The sequence below is a fragment of the Ursus maritimus genome, unplaced genomic scaffold (genome assembly GCF_017311325.1).
Source record: "Ursus maritimus isolate PB19 unplaced genomic scaffold, ASM1731132v1 scaffold_11, whole genome shotgun sequence".
In the NCBI taxonomy this organism is placed as follows: Eukaryota; Metazoa; Chordata; class Mammalia; order Carnivora; family Ursidae; genus Ursus; species Ursus maritimus.
Window position 1 is genome coordinate 32,268,481 of NW_024423453.1, and position 24,086 is coordinate 32,292,566.

The following is a 24,086-nucleotide window of genomic DNA, read 5'->3' on the forward strand; positions in this document are numbered from 1 at the left end:
ATCCTTTACGTAAATGCTTATGTGATGCTATAATGCAAAATACATTAGGAACATTATGAGTTATTATTTTAAAATATTGTAGAATTACGTGTTACAATAGGAATAAAAAAACACTAAAGAAAGGGGAATACAATGAAGGCCTATTAAATCTGTAATCATTTAATGAAGGACTCACTTGTGGGCAGCCTACGATGAAATTTGAACAATGGTTCATTTTAAAGAAGCATTGACTAACTTGATTTTTATGTCATTAGTACATGTAAAAGGGCACATGGAGGTATATCAGACTTATTTTCAGAATAAAAGAACCATCAGTAGACATCTAAAAGGAATACTCTTTATTCCTATTTTTTTCATATTTACATTCTTCTATCTCCCATTCTCTCCTACTCTATTATTCCCAATATGAATGTTTACATACATATATTGATTCACTGACACATACATATATACACTAGGAAAACAAGTATTTCAACAAATTGACCCAGATTTACATCTTAGAAGAGAACAGACTGCAAAATGATTTTGTTTTGTGCTTAGGTCTGTAGAGATCCGCTTCTATTCGAGAATCTCCAACATAAAATAAAGCTTGTGTGCAGTAGGTGGCGCTGCCTTATTAGGCTGAGGTAGAGCTAGGCTGTCACTATTCAATTCAAGTAACTGATCTACACGGTTTTAGACGTAGCGTGTGCAGGCTGTTTAGGCACCTTGCATCATACTCTTGTGTCAAGTGATCAGTACCTTGGTCAAGGGTACGATATGCTCTTCCTAGTTAGAGAGTGGGAAATTAACTTAAGGGCACACTTAACTTCTCTTGAAAGACACTCAGTGACAGCTGAAATTTAATACAGCTCTTGGTTTTTCTTGTTGAAGATCTTTCTTCGCACATTTCTTCATTAGCACCAGGATAATTTCCTTACTCACTTCTAATCCTACCCTCACACTTATTTAACCAGTTGATTCTTACTCATAAATTGCAATCATCTCAAAAAAGGAGTCTGATTTCTAATCTTAATAGAATAAAATTGAAAACCTGGAAAAAATACACTGATATTTTAAACCTAGGAGCACTGTTAGCTGCTTGCCTAATGCTAACAACATTCCAGGGTCTCCATTTACTATAATTGTATATACTTTTTATGGCAAAAATTGAAAGCAAATGACAGTATAATAAAACATTAATTCTAAACAAGAAAAATACAAGTTTGTGAGTGAGATAGAATGCCTTAATGATAGTAGGAAGCTTCCTACAGAAAAGCATAAGTGAGAAAACTAACATTCCATTTTTTTCTGGCCAAGAAGCAATTTACGTTGAGCAGATACAGAAAAAACTGCACTGGCAAATGCAAACTGCAATGACTACAGGTTCTCGTCCCCGTTACTATTCACTCGCTGTAAATCTCGGTTTTCAAATAGACACAATGGTATATAACAGGCCAAAGAAAGGCTGGAGTCAGTTCATAAATGGCCTTTTTGCTCCAATGAGCATTCCAAATTATTCTCACAAAGAAACAGCAAATGCTTCAGTTTTCTCTTCAAAAATATTTTGGGAAGAGAAAAAAAGCTACAGCTCTTGACAGTCTTAAGACCACTGTCACTTCTCCATCACCTTCCTGCCTCTCCCTACTTCACAGTTTCCGTGGTGCTTATTTGTTCTCATGATAAAGCCATTTCCTAGCAGGGATGAAGTGGTGTTCATTCTGGGCTATCTGGTCAAAAATAAGAAATACTGAAATGCACACATCCACTCTTTTGAGTTTAATTTCTTCAAATTTCAACTAAGATTTTATATAACACACACACACACCCTCAATGAAGCTAGGTGGCTAGGGGCTCACCACTACATAGTCACTGCACCAACACCTCTCTGGGAGCTAACCGGCTCAGCAGACACTTAAGTGTCCACGTCCTCGATTCTATCCCTCTGGGCTCCTCTCAGTGACAGAGGGAAATAAAGAGAATGTTTTAGTGTCTCTATAAAAACTTGCTGAAACTCCTTAACCCTAAGACCAACAAGCAGAGTCTTTTCCTCAGGAAAACATAAAATGCATGCAGCTTAGCTGAGCTTTTCCTGAGCTTTGTGAAGTGTGCTGGACGCCATCCAAGCACAGCCTGTTTTCCAGCCCTTTACTTGCTTCTATAACATATTCAAGTGACGCTCACTGAAGGATTCAAAGAACGACTGCCAGGTGCCCCCTCACCCCCTCCATAAGCCATCTATTTCCTGTACAGGATGTTCACGTCCTCTGAGCTCAATGGCTCTTATGTTACTCAGGAGGAAAATAAAAAAGCCAAATACCAAGCAACTGCAACAGAGCAGAATGCTTTCTTTCCAATTTCTGAGCCATTTTCTTCTCAGGTGTTTGGTCTTCTTTGCTCATTTAAAATAATTAACTCCACACAAGCTTATAACCATTGTTATTTTTGTTATCACAACTTTTCAGACACAGAAGAAAAGAAAAGATAAAAGATTGCCTGCCCATTAAAGTTTATGCAAAGAGATAAGAGAAGAAATGAACCTAGCTTTTAGGATTCACCTCAGTGAAGAAGATGCTCAACTGTGAAGCTGAACAATTAGAATGGCCTCTAAGAAGGGCGATAAAATCCCCAAGGTTGTGAGAACAGAGACCAAATGCATAGCCAACAAGGCTTTGATACTGTGCTCAAACCTCAGGTCCCACAGAACTGGCAATGGGTTTGCAGTTAGGGGCTGGCAGTGGCAGGTTTTGCTATCCCTGCTCAGAGTCCTTGTTGCTTTTGATGGACCTATGTCCTACATCACCCCACATACAGCTACCCAGGTGCCGCTCTGAATGAAGGCCCTGTCCTTCAGGCACAGTTCTACAATCTGAACATCGTAACTCAGAGGGGTCAATGACAAGGCTTCCTCTCCACATACTTCACAGCCAAACTCCTTTGTATGTGTGTAATACATGCGGCCGACTTTGGTCATAGATCCTGGACACCTGCCCACTGCCTCCAAATATCTGGACATACCCCAGCAGATAGGCTAATCTGATAATACATGAATAATCAGGAAAAGAAAAGCACCCACTGAAGCCCGGCTGTCTAGAGTGTCTTCCCCAGACACTCAGAATGCCCTTTGAGCCTGCCTAACCCTTTGGCCATCTTTATCATCCATCTCTTGGCTCTGTTCCAGAATCAAAAAATCAATCTGTATTTATATTACTTTAATAAATAAATGCTAACCTGTCTTTCTTTTATCACTCTCCCTCCTTTCTTCACTGCCATCATGAGAAACATAGTCATTCGTTAGTCAGATAGAACCTTTTGGAAGTGAGTCCTATGGGTGACACTTATATTTCTAACTCATGACTGTTACTCCCAAGGGGCTTAAAATAAAGAAGGGAAAGTAAGAGGTGTAAAATAATGCTTACCATATAAGGGAATGTGAAAAGTGCTTTAAAAATTGGGACCATGACAAAACAAGCTTAGAAGGAATACGAATTTAAAGGCAACAGAGTTCATCTCTGCTGAGAAGATCCTATTCATTCACAGCTGTCTTGTTGACTGAACATTTGAAGGGAGTCCTGTGTGGGCAGAGTTCAGGGAAGCTGCATGGCCTGCAGGTAGTTGAACACCCATAAAGCAAAGCTTTGTAGAACAGTCTGGGAGGGGTGCATTGTTTGATGATGTCAAGTCCCAGAGAGAGATGCCATAAACTGACTGAAGGGTGCCATACGGGGACTGGAAGGGAGGAGGGGAGGGGATGACATGACTGAAGGACTTGGACAAGGCAGGAGTACAGTGGAGGTCATGTTGAGCCTGAAGCCATGGGGGAAAAAACAATAAAACAAACTTAGTGGGCAGTCATCACAACAGCAATAGAGAAAGAGCTAAGTGGGGGTGGGGAGGGAAACGAGAAGGTACAGACTATGTGTGAGCCTAGAGCCAAAAGCTAAGAGGCAAGGTCAAATGTAGAAATAATGGGTATCAGTAGGGCAAATGGAAGCAGTTTATGGTGACCCTGGAGGAAAGTCGCACAGAGAGCAGTCTGTGCCTTCAGAGCAGTTTAAGGCCCCAGGGATATTCACACAAAGGATAGACATGAATCTTAAAATGTAATCATCATAGTGTCCACTGAACTATGATCCAAGGTAAGTAACTGATCTTGGCACTTTCCAGATGTATTAGAAATGAGTGTACTGCTCAACTCAAAACAAACTGCTATGAGAACAAAGGCAACCTTTTCTTGTGTCAAGGGAACCTTGTTTGTTTAAATCCTGCCAGCCTAAGAACACAGTGTCATAAAACTTCCCAGTCTTGCTCTTAGAAAAATAGCAAAGGAAATGCATCAACCGATATCCTGGTTAAACTTCTCATTTTGTAGCACAAAGTTGAAAGCTTTAAGTAAATTCTGCTAAGACAGTTTCCAGGAACTAAATCCATTAATCAAACAAGCTCTGTGTTTGTTGTAGCACAGAAGTTTTGAATTGGGGGTTATGATGAACCTGGAGGAGTCACACACTTATATCCACTGGGCACATTTTGCCTTTTGGCCTTAAAAAAACCTGGAATCTCAGGACTCTGGCCTACAAATATGCTGAGCATTTAAGAATAAGCTGCATAGGCCATAGATCACTGAGTGATCCGAAATCACCAATTCATCTGCATCAGAGAGCTCCGGTCAATTAAATTTTGTACAGTATCTAAGACTGAGAAGACAGGAGTGGATGTGGAGCTGACTGAAGCCCGATTCAAGCACAGGAATCCAGAAAAGGGGAGAGGAGATGCATTTCTATCCTGAAGTGAACAAGGTGAGTACAGGAGTTTCCCAGTAAACTTCGAGGCCAGTGGAGTATAGCGCACCATTTTTTAAAATACTTCTACAAATGCAACAAAGACTCATGTAAATAGATTTAACTTGTAAGTGCTGAGAAAGGAGGCAAGGGACCAAATACAATGTAAACAATACTATTTCTCAGACCATTCCATTCAATAACATATGTCCCAATGTTCCCACATGGGAAATATGAATCTCTTTTTCTCTATCTCAGTTTCACTGTGGGTGTGAGCATCACCAGATTTATGATAAAGTTAACTAATTTTTCAAGTGTAATTTATGAATACATGACAATTCTTAATTTCTGCCTAAGGTAAAATTCCATAGTAAACCTTTATGAGATATATACAGGATTGATTTTCTTAAAGTTATCTCATGATATCACTAATTAGTGTCTAATAAAACTTTGCATTTTGTTAAAAGGATGACAGCAAAAAATTATCTGTATAGAGTAAGATTAGCGATGCTTTTTCCTGAAAAGTACAGAAGCAGTGCAGCATGGTAGTTAGGAGAACAGGCTCTCAACTCAGACCACCGGGGTCAGAAGCCAGGCTCTGCCACTGGACCAGGCTTGATAGTGCACAACTAATTCAACTTTCTACTTCTTGATCCATTAAGTACATCAAATCATTCTTATGAGTGTTGCAAGAATTACATAACATAGGTAATATTTTTAAAAGTTTCTGGCACATATTAAGCAACCTCAGAATGTTAGGTACTATCTTAAAAAATCACTACAGCAATAAAGTAATTTTTATACGTCACCCAGTGTCTGCCCACCTACTAACATTTGTTGCTAATGCTCCTTCTTCTCTCCTATTTTTGAAGATGAACTGTTCGTTCTCCAGCTAAGACCAGGTCCTCTATCTGTATACCAGAACTCATCTCCTCTCACCTACTTGAAAGTATCACTCAAGCAATTCTCTCCCCTTCCTCCTACATTATCAGTATTTCCTGTGTTACTGGAGCATTCCCACTAGCCCACAAACAGGCCGTTATCTTCACATCTTTAGAAACGACCCTGCCTTGACCCTATTCCCCTCTACAGCTTCTACCCTATTTCTCTGCTTCCTTTCATGGTGAAACTTCTCCCAAGAGTTGTCTATACACAGTGTTTCTAGTTCCTTTTCTTTCTCTTCCTCTTAACCACTCCACTTAGGTTTAGTCCACTCTAGGGAATTCTCGTCAATGTCACCAGTGCCTGCTATGCTGATAAATCCAAAGTCACTAAATCCTCATTCCACTTGACGTTTCAGCAGCATGAGGCATGCCGATCACTCCCCAATGGAATACTTTCTCACCCTGGATGTCAAGATATCATACTCTCCTGGTATCCTTCTACCTTATTGGCCATTCCTTATCTAACTCTGTTGCTGGTTCCTCCATTCCTGTTGACTTGTTAACATGGGAACACCCCCAGTTGTAATGTCAACCCTTTGTTGACATTATTCAGTTTCACAGTTTAAGTACTGTTTATATGTTGACAATTTTCAACTTTATTTTTTATTAAGCTTTTTATTTTAATTCCAGTATAGTTATCATACAGTGTTATATTAGTTTCAGGTGTACAATATGGAGATTTAATAATTCTATACATTACTCAGTGCTCATCATGATCAATGTACTCTTAATCAAAATTTTTATCTTTAACCTGAGCCTCTCTCTTGAATCCCAGATTCTTACATCTAAGTACATGCTTGATATTTCCGTGTAAACTTGGCATGTCCCAAATGAGCTATTTACCGCAAACCCTGTTCTACCCAGTCTTCACCAACCAGTATGCAACCACCCCATCCTTCCTGCTATTCATGCCAGAAATGTTCAATTATTCTTAACTCCTCCTTTTCTCTCATTCTCTCATCCGAACCATCAGAAAAGCCTGTTGGCACTACTACCTTCAAAATAAGTACAGAGTCCAACCACTTTTCATCACCTCCACTGCCACCTTCTTCTTGGTAGTCCAAGCCACGCTTTTGTCTCACCTAGACAATTACGTTAGCTTTCTAACTGGTCTATACCTGGTTCTACCTTTCCCATCTATAGTCTAATCTCAACATAATAGACTAGGTGTTAAAATTTATTTCATATTAGGTTAATCCTCTACTCAAACCCCTCTAATTGCTCTTTTCTCAGAGTCAAAGTCAAAGTCTATACAAAGGTCCTACATGAACCTTTCTCCAAACTATCTGTATAAATTCATCTTCTACTCCCTTCTCTTCACCTTTTCTGTTCAAACCAAACTGGCATTTTTGCTGTTTACTGATAATGACGGTGGCATTACTGTCTCAAGGCTTTTGCACTAGCTGTTTTCTGTGTCCAATATATCCTTCCCCCAGATGTCCACATGGCTCACATCTTTTCTTTTTTGTCTTTGTTCTAATATCAACTTCTCAATGAAACCATTGACCACTCCTCTTAAATTTCAATTCCTGCCCTCTGACAATATTCTAAAACCCTCTTACTTTGCTCCATATTTTTTTTTCACAGTATTTGCTACCATTAATATATTGTGTAATTCCCTTAATTTCTTATATTAATGTTTCTCTGGTACAAGAATATGAACTTCAGGAGGGCAGGTGTTTTGCCTCTTTTGTTCATTTTTATATCCTCAGTGTCTAGAATAGCACATGACACATAGTAGGTACTCAATTAAAATATGTCGAATGAGTGAAAGAAAAAAATCACTGTAAATAATGCAGTACTTTTATTATCATAAAACAGGAGAACTGGAAGAAACCTTCAAAATTTTCAGATGATCTTTACTGTACCAACAAAGTAAGGTCCAGAGAATGTAAGTGATCTGTCGAAAGTTATATAGCAAAATAAGTAAATTGAGGACTTGCCAAGAATCTTGGCTCTGAGTCAAGTGTTGTTTTGTTACATCATAATGCATTGCACAATTTTTAAGGGAAGCATGAATTTTCTGATAGGATATCTGAAAATTTCATAATGTACAATTATTACCGAAATTCTAAGTTTATAATAAAAATATCTGTGGTATCTTTTGATTATTTTTTACTGTTTTTTTTTTTGCTTATAAGTGTACTTAAAATTTTTTTTTTATCTCTTGACATATGAATTTTTAAAATCCTGATTCATTGATGTTTCTTTCCCAATGTAATTCTAAACCTTTATGTGTAGGAATTCATGAAATTCAGGAATAGTAATACTTAGCCCTTTGATGGAAATGATGCTTTGTGCTTGCATCAAAGTGCTTTGCACTTTGCAAAATAAAAGACATGGTTCATATTATAAAACCACTGAAACAATCACCTAATGTTGAGTATAAGTTTTGATAATATAATGATTTTCATGTATGTATGCATAAACATGCACTATGCTGAAAATACTTAATAATATCAAAAATACCTACCTAAGCACTTCTTGTCAGGTAGCAGTTCTAGATCAAGGTGACTAGGCTTTTATTTCATAATGTTGGCCTCTATTACTTGCCAAGAATTATGTTAGGTTCTGGAGATTCAAGAGCAAATCACAAATACTTGGCATATTTTCTCACAGAGCCAAGTCTAGTAGAGGAGATAATATTTAAAACAGCATTTACAATAAATCAGAGATTCAGAGGCTGCAAACTAGTGGCCCATGGGCCAGCCTTATTTGAGCCTCAAAGATGTTTTATTTGGCCTTCCTCCTATTTTAACAATTTAAAAAAAAATCAATTATTGACCTTTAAAGAATTTGGATGTTTCATATAAAAATTCAGATTTGCTTGAAAAATCAGAAGATACAGCAACTTTAGTTTCAGTTTCCTTTGTAGGAAGGATTGGTTAGAACTGCAGTGGTTGCCTTCTTTTGAAGGGATATATATTGTCCCAGTGTCTATCAAATACACTTGACTCATTCATGGTACCTGTATGCTACTTGAGGGCCTTTGTATTTGAAACCCTTGTAAAAAGCATGACTACAAAATTTAAAGAATTCAATGAAAGGTTAAAATGGGAGAGACTTCTGTTCAAAAGGAATAAACAACCTTTTTCCTTTCTTCCTCAGTGGTATCTCTCTCAAGCTGTCACGGTGAGATTCTATTTACTCTTTCATGTCGTACTCCCTTGGGCTCGGTGATGCATGTATGCAGAGTCTCAAAGGCACCCAGCCTGACCCTGAGTATTTCATACCTGCACCCAGGCCCCCTCAGTAGGTGAGGATGGGGACATAAAGAAGTCACTGTGCTGAGACAGGGATGGGGAAGCTGGGTTGGCAATGGAGAGCCTGGGGGGCAGAACTTTATAGGTGAATCAAATCTCAAGTGCCAGGCACAGCCTCCATTGCTCTACTGGACTTTATTTAAAACACAAAGATACAATTTTTAAGAATGCAAGATGATGATTAGAGAGCATTAAACCCAGAGCAGAGGGTTTGTGTGTGAGGGACCCTGTGCACTTGCACTGGTTCCACGCTCATAAAACCAGCTCTGGCCTAGGGGACCAGAGAAGGTGTCCCAGAGGATATGCAGTTTGAGCCTGTGGAAGGCAGCGATGGACAAACCTTTGAAGGCCTAGCAGTGGAAAGTACAAAGTGAGGTCTCAAAAGAGTCCAGTGTGACTAGATCATGAAGGATGAGGTGAGATGAGGTGGAAGAAAATGACAAAGCACCATGAAGAGGCAGGTGGGGGTCTGGGCACTCAGTGCTTTGGAAGATCAGCAGAAAACTAGCAAACAAGTGAAGTATTAGATGTGACTAATATCTAAACATAAAGGCAAGTAAATCCATGTGCAAAACTGCTCTTAACATCTAAGCATTTCTCACCAACAGTTGCTCCGAGGACCCAGATTTTTTTTGACAAATTCAATCAGGAATCACTTTGCCTGGATTTGAATCCTTGCTCAGATACCTACCAGTTCTGTGGTCTTGGAAGTATTGCTTAACTGCTTCATCTATAAAATGGGGATAAAAACAGAACCTCCCCTGCAAGCTTGTCTTAAGGAGGGAGGCAAGAACGGCAAGGTTTAGCAAGTGCTTGTCACAAAAATGTGAATGCAGTAAGGTTTAACTAAACAATGTGATGATTTTCCCTCTTGATACCTTTGTTTGGTATCCAAGTTTATTTGATTTGTACCCGTTAATGCTTCCTACTCCTCAGCTAAAGGCAATTTCTATGACCAAGGCTCTGTATTATGGATTTCGCTAATTTTGTCTTATTCTTTCTGTTCTCGTTTTTATTCAGTTTCATCTATCTGTTAATGACTCTCAAATGTATACTCTCTCTTCTAAGTCCTTTATCTTGTATATTCTGTCTTTGGAAAATCTCTGTATATCTTTTTTCAAATACAACTTGCTCACCGATGAGACCGCAAGAGCAGGGTGATGACTGCATGTGTTTCTGCATACAGCACCTGGCACAGGATAGATGCTCTCTAACTAACACAAATTTAGTGTGTGTCTTCCATAAACTTAATGCCATAAACCATTTTATGTATAAGTGTGTTCATTAATTAATCCTTAATGATTTCAAATTTATTAGGCAGACAACTACTCTGGCCAACCTAAAATAAAGTATAGGAAAGAGATTTGATTCAAAAAAGTGAATTGCTAAAACCTTCGCTTTGTCCCTATTTGGAAGTTTAGGGTACTTTTTTCAGATGACTAATCTTGGGCATAGGAAGCCCAAGGAAGATAATTGGTGATAAATTACTAATAAATTCTTGGTAGTTACCAAACAATCATGTTAATGGGAGGCAACCCGAGATAAAGTAAAAGGTGTGAGTGAATTCTCAGGTCCCACTAGGAAATGTGAAATGCACCTTGTAAGCTAAAAGAAAATTAGGAAGCAGGAAAGAACATGAGTATCAGTGAGCATGAAACTCCAACCAGTGATAAGTAAACTCTGCGATCTGCATGGATGTTTACCTCCTTTGTATGAGGAAGCAGTGATGACATGAAACCAGCACGGGTTCATTGAGAAAAGTTACATCAGAGAAATTTCATCTCCTTTTTGACAGGACATGTAGCTGGGCAGATTAGAAAAAAGTATTCAGAGACAAAGAGTATTTGGCGTTTCACAGGGCATTTCACGGTAACCTTGTGAAAGACAGAGAAACGCAGGCATGCAATAACATGAATGGGTGAATATATCGCTATTTGAACACACATCCCCAAACAACAGTGATTAACAAGTGTATTTCAATGCATACATTTTTTTAGCGATGCGCCTCAAGGATCTGTATTTATTTCTGTTTTCCCATCATTTTTATCTATTACTGTGAATGAACAATGTTTGTAAAATGTGAATAGCATGAACCTGAGTCGGATAGTAGATATGATGGATGAAAGGAACCGATATTTATTAGAGTATACTCAGAAGGGTAGTGTACTGCAGTCATCGGATTGCACATCACTCTCTTCAGTAGAACTGAGACCATGTCTTAATCTCCTTGTGTCCCTAGTATTTCACAAGGTCCAGCCCATCGTGGTACTTAAGTATTATTTGGATCTTGAAAGCCTGAAGGATAAGTCAAATTGAGCAAGATTTATGGATATCAATGAAGTTAGTAGTAAAAAATACAGCTGTCAAAATAGCTACTGTGAATTTAGATATCATTAATAGAAAAATAGATTCTAAAAGTAGGAAAGTGGTCCCCCTCAGTTGTCCTGTGTTTGATGCCGTTCCTTTGAAAAATGACCAAAAAGAGGCAACTCAAAAAGGACATGATGGTTGATTTCAGATTTGTTAGACTATAATGTGGAAAATGGAAAAGTAGATTTGTTCTGTTTGTTGCACGGAATTATATCTGGGCCCGTGGGTAATATTAAAGGAAACATATTTAGATAAACATCTGGAGTATGCCATTCTAGAAAATAAAAAATGGTTTTCTATCAGTGGAGATGTTACCACAGGCTAGGTGAAAACTGGCAGAGATACTATAGGTAAGGTTCTTAACACAACTTAGGAGGTTTAATTACATAATCTTTAAGGGCACATTAAAATCTAAGATTTTAATATTCACCGATTTTATCTTTGAGTCTTCAGTTTGTTATGAAATTGAAGGCATGTGGTCCCGTGCATATAGTAGATGCTTTTAAGTATGTTTAAGTGTAGAAAGTAAAATAAAATCTCGTTCATTAAGAAAACATGTACTTTTGAAAGGTATTCCACTATTTGTGTTCAGAACAGCAGAGAATGTTTTACTTCCATCAGCTCTATTTATATTAGTCCTGAAAAGAGATTTATGAAGATATTTTGTAAAATCCTGGCTCTAAAACAAACAAAAAACCTTCAAAACTACAGATTTAAAACATTATTAAATAAATACACTGCAGGGGCACCTGGGTGGCTCAGTCAGTTAAGCGTCTGCCTTTAGCTCAGGTCATGATCCCAGGCTCCTGGGATCAAGCCCCACATCAGGCTCCCTGCTCAGTGGGGAGCCTGCTTCTCCCTCTGCCTGATGCTCCCCCTGCTTGTGCTCTCTCTCTCCCTCTCCCTTACAAATAAATAAATAAAATCCTTAAAAATAATAAAATATAATACTGCATAGCAGTATTTATGACATCATACATTTGAATAAACTCTGGATGACTCAGTCATTCACTGAATCAATTCATTTATTAATCGTAAAAAGAAAAGAATGAAATGGTTTTTCCATCCCAGCTATGAGCTAGGGATAAAACTGGGGCTATTGAAGAAATGGATTTTATTATAAAAATTAGTATTTTGAAATACAGTATTAAGTTTTATAATGTCAAACTTCACTAATAACTAGATAAATTACAAAAAAATACAAATAAAGTTACAATAAATTACAGATTACAATATGATGTTTTTCACCCAAAGTGGCATGAAATCAGGGAAAATATTTAAGGCTGGGAAGACTGTGGTTAAAAGGGTGCTTGTAGATACTGCTGGTGAGAATATCTTTTGCTTAAAAGAACCATCAAAATGTTCCCTCCCATTTCTTGGTTTCTACGTGCCAGTCTCTAATAGAAGAAACCAGAGTTCCTTGGGAAATGGCTGAACCTAGGGCCTGGGGCAGGGGAAATAACAGCTGAACCTAGACTGCCTCATGGTGCCAGAGTGAAGGGGAGTGAGTAACAAAAGGAAGGGAGTAAGTAAGAAAGAAAACAAGGGAGTAATTAGCCAGTGGAGGGGAAACCTGTTAGAAGGCCTATGACACCAACCTGAAAGAGCTCCTAACGGCTAACTCCGAAACAGTTTGAGCCTCAAATAAATATTATAATATTATTAGATTATAAACTAAAGACTAACATATGTATTCATGAGTCCACACTGATGTGAACAGGTAATTGTATATGTGGGAGAGAAGGGATCACTCATCCTTATAAAATAATTCCACTTCTAGCAATTAACTTAGGGGAAAATATCAGAGATGCAGTAGAAGACTTCAACATTCAAAGATGTGTTACGTGTTAACTACAGTGAAATTATAATAATTACATTTCTAAAATAGTGGTTTCTCTTGACGAATTAGTTTACAGTCATTATAATCTCATTTCCAGAAAATGTCTCTCAGGAAATATCCATAATATAATGATATGCAGGCTATCAAGAAATACAACTATATTTACAATGTGTATTCCAGTTTGGTTACAGTGTATGTGTGTGTGTGTGTGTAAACATAGGGTATGTTAAAAATATTTATGTCTGATTGAAATAAAAAAATAAAAATCACACATAATCCTATTTGTTTTTCCTTGCAAATTTTCTAAATTATTATTTTTTCTAATAAAATTTAAAACTATAGGTAAATTGGGGTACATATAATTAGTGGATATGTATCTCAAATATCTTTATCTGAAATAGGTTGGGAGATAGTAGGTATGCCGAAACATGACTTCTGGTTATTTGTTTGCTTTATATCAGCACACACAAAAAAACCACTATTAATTTCTCTATTGCATTGCTTTACGTGACAAAAGTCAGGGCAGAAACTGAAAATGCTTTTTTCCTAACTTTAAGAAGAAGACTATAACAACATAAGAAGTATTTTATTAATATATTATTATTACATAATAAAAGTAAATTATTATTAAATAATTGATTGAGCTATCAATCCCACTCCAACTATGCAGTAGCATCCATCATTTGAAGTATACTGAGCACAGATTGATCTGTAAAACATCTATTTGTATATGTTAAGCATCTTCTTTTTATGCACCAATGTCCCTTCCAAAACATGCACTCAATACACAATTGTGTAACATATAAAATGTTAAAAGCTTTAACTTTGAAATTATTTGACGATATGATATTAAATCATTATTAGACTAAAGTATATATTTTATTGTACATATTTAAAGCATTTTATCTCCTGAAAATGTTTATAACATAAAAAAGAATGGATGAAATAAATATGGATCATAAATTGAAAATAAAATCACTTAGAGGGCCCTATGCCAAAATCTGACTTCAACCATCCACGAAGCCTATCTAGCTGTGAATTCTACATTGACAGTAGCTCCTATCTGGTGTTAGACTATATTCAAACAACGCCTCACATTCAAATGAAAATGATTCATCTAATCTTACCAAATATTTACCTACCAAATATTTTTACTTTTTCAAATGTAATTGTGAGCCCACAGATACAATCTTCTGATACAATACAAGATATAGGTAAAATATACAATTTCAAATATTCTGGAACTCTTGTCAATGAGAAGTTTTAGAGAACATCAAAACAAATGTGGCAAAATTGAGTACCCCTCATCTTATTTCTCATAAAAAAAAAATATTATGCCTTAAAAATCCATCAATGGACAGAACAAGCCATTAAAATGAATTCTGCTTTCTTACCTCATTTTCCAGAGCTCAGCACAGTGTCTGGCTTACAGTTGAGAGTCAATAAATGTTCAATTAAAGAAAATTGCAGTATACTACTTCTTTATGACATAAGTTATGACAAGCTTTCATTTTGATTCATGGAAAAGTTATGGGGCTGACATAGAATCTAAGTGACATTAGATCCATTAACTAATAAAACTGATATTATTGAAAAAAAGAAGATCCCCACATACAGTTAAACCAAGTAGGTATAAACATAATGAATATTGGTAAAAACTTTCCCAGGTGAATGTACTATAGACAATGAGAACCATCTACAGGAAGAAAACTTTAGAAAGCCATAGTTTACACACATGATTTAGAAATAGTTCTACTGTTAATCGAGTGATGAAAGATTGATGTTTCACAAAACTAAACTCCTGATGAAAATGTGAGTAATGAAAAATCAGGAAAACATAAATTTAATTTTGTAAGTGTCCATATTTTCTTCTGACTCATTTTCTTGAAGTAAAAGGAAATGCAGATTTCAGAAGAGAGTAGGGCAACACTGTCTATTCTCTCCAAACACTTAAGATGCCAAAAGGGCTGGGACAACTTTAACAGTAGTTTTTCCGACCATAAGGAAATGCAGATATTTGCCTGGGTTTTTGTCATCAAAATTAATCAAATTAAAACAACCAAAAAAAATAGACGAAAAAAGCCATTTATACGGACACAACTATAGTAAATTTTGATTATCATATTTTCTAGTCAAGCTTGTAATAAGCCATACTTTTGAAAGTATCTATGTATCTATGTGTCTGCCTATACACACACATAGACACCTACATGCATATGTAAGCATGTGTGTGTATACACGTATCCATGAAAACCGAGACTTACTAATTGTCTTGGGAATAACGCACAAACATATTCTTCTTATATGGAACCAAACCTTCTTAAAGGTTTTCGAGATAATTCACAAAATTATTCCCCAGAATAAAGCAAAAAGCATTTTATCATACGGCATTCTTTTCAGGAACCATGATGAGATACTGTGCCCTAATATCCCTAGAAGTTTCTAACAGTTTTAAGAGCAGATGCTTGTTTTGCTTCCTAATAGAAATTTGGAGGAATGTGTCAAAGTAGATTAAACTATATCAGAGTCTTTACAAGAAAACACTCTTCTTCTTTCAAGAAGGTTTTTATGTAGCAAAAGAAAAAAAAAAAAGTGCTGCAAGCAGTTCTGAAAACACAACTGAGATGCAATTTGATAAACAGCCTTCTATCATCTAAGCCAGAGCAGTGGAAAAGCATGCTATCAGCACTTTCATCAAAGGCACTACTGACTCCTCTTTTTCTATCTCATTTTATCATGACTTTCTCATTTTGTTTACTCAGTCAGTGATTGGGAAAAAATGACTCCTTACCCCTTGGATGAGTTATGATGGGGTCCACTAGAGAAGGGTCCTTTTCTCCATCTTTGCTGCCACCACCAGCACCTTCACTGCCACCATCTCTTTCAATCAGTTTATCCACCATGGCGATAATGCAGTTCAGGCTCTTCCCCACATTGGCCCACACCCTATCCTGAAAAGAGCATGAGTATCACTACACATTTTTACTGTAAACACAAGATAAGGCAAAACCGGATAAATCCATTTGGAGAAGCAGGTAGAGGAACAATCATAAGAACGCACACTCAATGATTAATTGTAATACACCCATTAATTTGGCCAGACTATAAATATACAAGAAGAAATCTGTTTCCTCTTAATAAAGCAAAATTTAAGTGCTATAAATTTTTTATTTATTTCATTATTTTTTCTAAATCATAAAGCAATGAAGAACTACTGTACAATATTAATCCAGAATTGAACACAACCTATGATATTTTAAACTAGACATATCTGTTTTCCTTATCAACACTTAGTAAGAAAGCAAAGACACACCAATATTTTTCAAGGATAGCTATAATTTGCATTCAAACTCCTTTTTTTCCTTTTTATTGTGATAACATACATAACATTGTTTACTATTTAACCATTTTTAAGTGTACAGTTCAGGGGCATTAAGTACATTCACATTATTATACCACCATCACCACATCCATCTCTAGAATTTTTCATCTTCCCAAAATGAAACCTTTACTTTTCAAAATGCACTCCCCACTCTTCTCTCCTCTGCTGCTGGCAACCATCATTGCACTTTCTGTCTCTATGGATTTGACTGCTCTAGGTAATAGAAGTTCTTAGAGTGTGGTCTTCACATCACCTCAAACAGAACGACCCAGAGAATTAAAATACAGATCGTTGGCTCCTACTAAGTCAATCAGAACCCTGAAGAAGGCACTCTAAACTGAAATTTTGACAAGCTCTTCAGGAGCTTCTGACCACTTACATCTGAAGAACTTCTACTCAATATTATATGCTATAGCCATTGATGTCATTGTGGCTGATTTATTTCTTCTGAAGAAGCCCCTACCACTAGGGGACCTCTGTCACCCAACTTAACCGATTCCGATTAGCATCCATTTTTGTTTAGGGCAATTCATGACACTGAATTCTTTGATTCATAAAAGTTGTTATTTCTTAATAACTATATTTAAATATAGTTATCATTATGGTAGCCTCTCATCCCTAGCTTCCCTTTTTGCTCCTTTCCCAACATCATATAGATGGAGTCACTGACTCCCCAACTATAATGGTTAATTTTATATGTCGACTTGATTAGATCACAAGATGTCCAGATATTTGGCTAAACATTATTTATGGGTGTATCTGTAAGAGTGTTTCTGGATGAAACTAACATCTGAATTAGTGGACTCATAAAGCAGTTTGTCCTCCTCAATGTGGGTGAGCATCATTCAATCCACTGAAGGTCTGATAGAACAAAAATGTGGAGGAAGTCAACATGTGATCCTTCTTGCCTGATTGACTGAATCGGGACTTTGATGATCTGCCCTCAGCACTCCTGGTTCTTAGGCTTTCAGACCTGGACTGGAATATACATCACTGGCTCCTCTGGTTCTAAGGCCCTTAGACTCAGACTGAATGATACCACCCGCTTTCCTGGGTCTTCAGCCTGCAGATGGCAGATCTTACAGATGGCAGATCATGGGACTTCTCGGCCTCCAAAATTGTCTGAGACAATTCCTTATAATAAATAATATATATCTTATTGGTTCTGTTTCTCTGAATGACGCTAATATACATATTAGGTGTATCTTACGTATCACATAAGAACCAAATGGATTTATGGTGCTTTTCTTGCATTACTCTCTGTAATAGAGCTATTTCAGAGCTATTTAGAGTAACACTTAATGCAAAGATAATACTCAATTACAGTACTTCCTTAGTAGTTTATACATTTTTACCCAAATGCATATTTTTATCCAGGTTAATTTTGCTAGTTTATAAACATAGAAACTAATTTTGGGTAAAATAAATCTAGGAAGAAAGAACTAAAGTTAGTTTAGATTATTTGATGTTTGTCTTATAAAGACTAAATTAGTTGAATAATGTAGCAAACAGATATGAGAGTGTATAGATATGCATACTATAGTTGAGGGGGGAAAGTAGAACATTCAAAGTCTAAAAATTTAAGTTCGAGGTCCACCTACATGACATGCTACCTTGGGAAAACCTCCCCATTTCTGGGGAGACACAGTTGGTTCATCTACAGCTTAGAATGCCCTGCCTACCTCACCATGCTGCAGTGGGAGCCAAACAACATAGTTTCTGTGAAAGTGCTTGGAAAATTATTACAATTCACCAAAATCACATCCTCTTCTTGATGGCTTTCCTAAATGAATCAAACTTGCTTTTCATCACCTTATAATCCTGGGTGTGATATACGCTATCAATCATAAATAATCATAAAAATTTTTCCCCTAAAGGCAGAGTTCTTCCCCAAAAATTAAAAGCACTTCCCCTCTAAGGGAAACTAAGATACCAATCACATCCATAAATTGCTTTATGCCCTGCCTGTTGTCTGAGAAAATAAAGTGGGGACACCTCTGAGCTATGACCCAGGAGACCTAAGGAAGCTCACTTCTTCTGGGATGAAACATGAGGAAAGGTAAGAAAACTGAGGTCCTGACATCACTCATATTGGGATTTGGTGAGGAGCTTACATTTCAGACCACAATAACAAACTTAATGGCCCTTATTCTGAATATGGCTTAATCTCTGCTGACAACTGCATCTTTAAAGCTGCTGAATGGAAAAATGAAGTAACTCTCCAGCTAACACTGGGAATAAACTCTGTTATTGAGGGAAAAAAAGGGGGAGAGGATTACTCTTAATTTTTCAGATTAGCTTTGTACATGAGATAAATTTTCAACTCTCTTCTTGTTGCCCATGTTGAGAGGAACATTATATTTTGATCAAAAATTAAGTAGTATTGCATGTTGCCTTTCTTATATAAAGTAATATAAGGGGTTAACCATCTTCTCTTAATTATATCTCCAAGGGCCAGAATATAAGAATATATAAAAGGATAATTTTACATTCTAACCCTATATATTGTTTTTCCTTTATAGATACTTTGGGCTATAGGATTATACTCACAAAAAAAATAATCTTTGCTGCCAGTAGAGAGACCTTTATTGGCATGAGATGCAGAGTGAAGTATGTTCACTGGATGAGACCAACAACCATATGGCAAGAGGTTAGGTGGCAAACAGCAGAAAAACATTTAAGTCATTGAATGCTTAGAGGATACACAAGCTGGGAGAATGTTTGTTGGGGGTGAGAAATTGAACAGTTTCTTGAGTAAGACTAATACATGATTCATACATAATCAGTTTTTTTTATTAAAGATACACTCAGAAGAAGACCCCAAGTGGACTCAAGCTGGTCTTTATCTTTTGGAGAGGAGATCCTGCCTAGCTGGTGGGGAGAGAATGCTGAGTTTTGCTAGTCACTGCTTCTTTTTCCTTTATGGCATCTACAAAGTAGATTAAAGTTAGCGATTTGCATTGCTGTCTCTAATACTAGTCTATGAGTTGTTTGAAGGCTGTGTCTTCACTACCTTGCAAAGGGCCTGGAGGAAAGGCAAAGAGAGAGGTAAATGGAGCAAAGGAGAGAGGAGAAGAGAGATGACTCCAACGCAGAGGCAGATTGAGAGCTGCTATTTATATTCACCTGGTATATGAAATTAGCTAATCTACCTTCAAAACTACCACATAAGATCAACATTATGGACTCAGTCTTCAGAGGTGAGGAGACTTCAGGTAAGAGATGTTGAATAATATTCCACATTAAAATAGGTGTAACTAAATTAGAAATCCTATTTAGTTTCAAACACTTGATTCTTCCTCTATGATCTCCCACAGAATTGTGGTACACAATAGGAATTCTTCTTTGTGAGATTACTAGAACTCTGAGGACAAGCTAGACAGTGGAAGGTCAGGAGAAGGAGCCACAGGAAGGATCAGGCAGAGCAAGAGTACGTATCAGTCACCTGAGACTTGAAAATGAGTCCAATGGCAATTCACTAAGAGATGACTCTGAAAAGGACAGTCTGGTCACATGGTACCCTAGATTAATCAAGAAGGTCATACACTCAAGGATGGAACAATCACTTAGCTAAAAGGTCAATGAGTTTGGGTCAAAGGACATAAGTGACTGACATAAATAGAGGACAGAAAACCCAAAATCTATTCATGTGATTGGGATGTAAAACAAGAATTGGGTTATAGGGAGGGAAAATAGTTCAATTTCTAGGAGATAATTATTAATTATTCTTAGCAAAATCATTAGTTTGAAATTAGGATGTTAAAAATGGATAGGAAATATTCTTGAAGGGAAACCTCAAATATCTGATTTCTCTCCTAAATAAACCACTTTCCATAATACCGCTGTGAAAGCATTCACACAAAGGAAAATAATCAGCAAAAATGCATTCTAATTCTGATAATTTTCACTCATGAGGACAGTCCATGTAGGGAGTTTCTTTTTGCTTAGATTGCTAGTATGGCTGGGGCCTACTTCATTTTCTTCCCTACTAAGACCACACGACATGTTTCAGACTGCTCCCAGGAAGAGAAAATGCTGGTCAGGGCGGCGAAGTCAACGGAAGCCTTAGAATGGGGCTACAGTACATGGTGTTTCCATCCTTCCCCTTTTCAGGTCAGGGATACTACTCTAGATCCTGCTTTAGCTCCTCAGCCACTTGTGAATTTTCAAAGCAAAACAAAATAAAATAAATCAAAACCAAAACCAAAACAACAACCTATCAGAAAAACAGATTGCTGGGCTCCCCCCCACCCCCACCAGAAATAGCAGCCATTATCCTGCTATGTCTCCTGATGAAGTAAGTAATGGAAAATTGGTGGGTTACAGTCTGACCTTTATTAAATGGAGTCTAACTGGTGTCCTTGACCTTAATGAAGCCTTTAGACACTCCATCTTCTTGGAGGTGACAGGCTATAAACTATTTCTTGGCAATGAGGGCACAAGGTCAACGGAGAACCAGCAGCAATATTTATTCCATTCTGAGTCAGGTGCTGATTTGGGTCCTTATTTATTTCTGGGTTAGGAACTAAGTTAACGTACAGGTCAAGCCTGTGGCAACAGATGCACAAATATAATGGACATACCAGGGAATAGTCAGGGGGACTTTGCACCATGGCAAAGTGAGCCACGAGGGCAGGGGACGTGGTGCTTATTCTGCATGCCATGCATGTATGAGACTGGGGCCATTAAAAAAAAAAAAAAAAAAAAAAAAAAAAAAAAAAAATCCTGACTCCTTTGGATCAGCAGTTAACTTAAAAAAAAAAATTAAAGAAAGTTCAGCAATGTCTAACTGATCAATTTTTCTGGGGCCAAGTTTTGGTCAGCAAGAATGTGAAGACTGATTGAGAGCTGAAATGGGGGTTCAAAGTAGCTTTGTTGTATCTGTATCTCTATGCACAATTTCCCACTTGTCATTACCAATTTTTGAGGACTTTGATTAGAATGGGCCAGTGAATTAATACAGCCAATCACATCTCCAAAAAGAAGCTTCAGTTTATCCTTGAGTTGATTGAGAGCAAGCGGTATTCCTCAACACTGCAAACCTTCGTTCTTTCAATAGCTTGCTGGCTCTTCTCGCTAAATCCTTGCTTTACCAGACTGTGGGGTGAAAGGAGCTGCACTTAAAATACTCTGTGGCACAAACTGGCACATGTATGGCCCACCGTAGGTAGTACACACTCACACACACACACACACACACACACACACACACACCTGCACACACGCATACAGACATACACATCATGTGCATTAAAAATAGCTACCCATGTGATATCCAACAGCATTAAGGGAGAGTCCCCAACCTTTGCTTCCTATTGATCCTCCTGCTTAACTACACATAATTACTCATGTAAAAATTCCCTGACCTTTGTTTCCTGATAACCACACTGCTGGCCTCACCCTGAAATTCAGTCCCTAGTCATACAAGTGAATCCAGCTAGTCAGATACTGTTTCTCTAGTAGACTTCTCCATATTCTCGTGGTTTGGCTGTTGGCCAGGCCCATAAAACCAGCTATCACACGATCAGGTCTACACACGAGTGCACGTTCTCCTTATCTATCACCATGCTCATATCATCACTCTTCTGATCAAAAGCAGGCTTTGCACTGCAGCAAGTATCCATTCTTCTCTCAGCCTGGAGGCAACTCAGCAGTTGTGTCGACCTACATAATTCTCCTTATTTCTCATTAATCTTCAAAATGAAAACTTCCCCAAGTCAGTCTCCTTGCTGTCCTAGAAACATGCTATTAATTAGCTCAACATATACTTTCTGGGCATCTGCTACAAGCTTGCTCAGTGCTGAACATCAAAGATATTAAGGAAACCTTGGAGGAACTAATATTTCTGTCTTGACACATACTGCTTTTTATGCTTAGAATGTCTTCTCTCATCTTCCATCAATCCAAATTCTCAACCTATCAAGTCTCATCATCTCCAAGAATGGTTCATTCTATTCTCTCTGCTTAACAGTGGGCTCTATGAGGGCAATGACTATTATTTATTAATCCTCTCATTCTCAGGTCCTAGTACTCATCAGGTAATAGATAAATAAAAGAATGAATAAATGAGCAAACAAATGAATGAAAGAAGGAAGGGATGATTTTTTTTATCCTCTCCAACCATCATATAACTACTCTGAATATTTTCGGCATGTTTAATTCTCTCTGAATATTTTTGACATGTTTAATGTGTATCACACAACCACCTCCATTCCGGGAAAGATTCCATATCTTTCAATATCTCTGCTTATTTTATGAGTTCTGGCCATTCACTTGAATTAGATGATGTGGCTTTAAGGATCTATATTTTACACTAAATTTGCTTTTCCCCAAGTACCTATAGCATCATTGCACACTACTGATGCTTAATTAACATCCGTTGATTGACATAACAACCTGTGACTTACAAATAAAAAGATACAACTGTACTAAGTATTATCAACATGCATCTTCAAACTAAAGTTAGAACCAAGCTCATACTCTGAATGACGGCGTTCACCCTAATAAATGCACATCATGCTAATGGTTTCAATTTGGTGAAAACATTACATAAAGCATTTGTTTATTAACAAAAAAAATCCACTGATTAACTAAAGCTTTTAATTTTAAATTGGTAATTGGATGTTATCTGCACACCATTAGATAGTTGGTGCAACTGCCTGAATTATATGACATTATCAGTTAGTGTGTTACATACAACCAATTTCCAGGATTGATTTTTTCTTAACGCATGTACCCTGATATAGCAAGTCAATAGTTTGCCTATATATATATGTCAGCTTTTCTCTTTAATTATTTATGTTTGAGAGAGAGAGAGAGAGAGAGAGAACATGACTGGGATGGAGGGAGAAAGAGAATCTTAGGAGACTCCATGCCCAGGGGGGAGCCCGATGTGGGGCTCAATCTCACGACCCTGAGATCATGACCTGAGCCAAAATCAAGAGTCGAATGCTTAACCAACTGAGCCACCCAAGTGCCCCACCTCAGCATTTCTTTTAACTATTCATTAAATTATGGAGATTCAAAAATTTCTACATAGAAAATAATGTCTCACTATTCACATTAGAATGTACTAAAGTTTTGGAGCACTCGATTTGAATCAAATCATAAATTTGTAAAGTATGTGCATATATTCATTCAAATTTGCATATTCATTATACACAGGCAAATGAAAATATCTGATGTTGAATCAGGCATTGTAAGAGTCAATAAAGTATCCAAGGGAGATGACGGTATTCAATATAAAACCACAGGAAAGTCACCATTACATTAATAAAAATAAAGTATCTCTGTTAAAAACACTAGTTTGAGGAGGATGAACTGCTGATTCAGCAAATCCATTTATTCATTTATTCCTACATTAACTCTGAAAAATACATTGAGCTAGTGTGTATAAAACACTGTATTAGGTGCTATAAAACAGGGAACTGAAGGTGAATGTATTAACTTCATGTGGGAAAATCTAGAAATTGTCAGGATTTCATGAATATGCATGCACATAAAGATCTCATTTGGGGTTTCTTTTCT

General features: G+C 37.2%; 1 protein-coding gene across 2 annotated transcripts in view; it reads right to left on the bottom strand.

The window, feature by feature from the left end:
* INPP4B (inositol polyphosphate-4-phosphatase type II B) overlaps nt 1-24,086 on the bottom strand; it is a 501,415-nt gene that overhangs the window by 90,137 nt on the left and 387,192 nt on the right. For both annotated transcript variants that reach the window (XM_008685432.2, XM_040626334.1), the window contains one exon: nt 15,969-16,128. In XM_008685432.2, the coding sequence (XP_008683654.1) occupies nt 15,969-16,128 (160 nt within the window). The remainder of the gene's footprint in view (nt 1-15,968; nt 16,129-24,086) is intronic.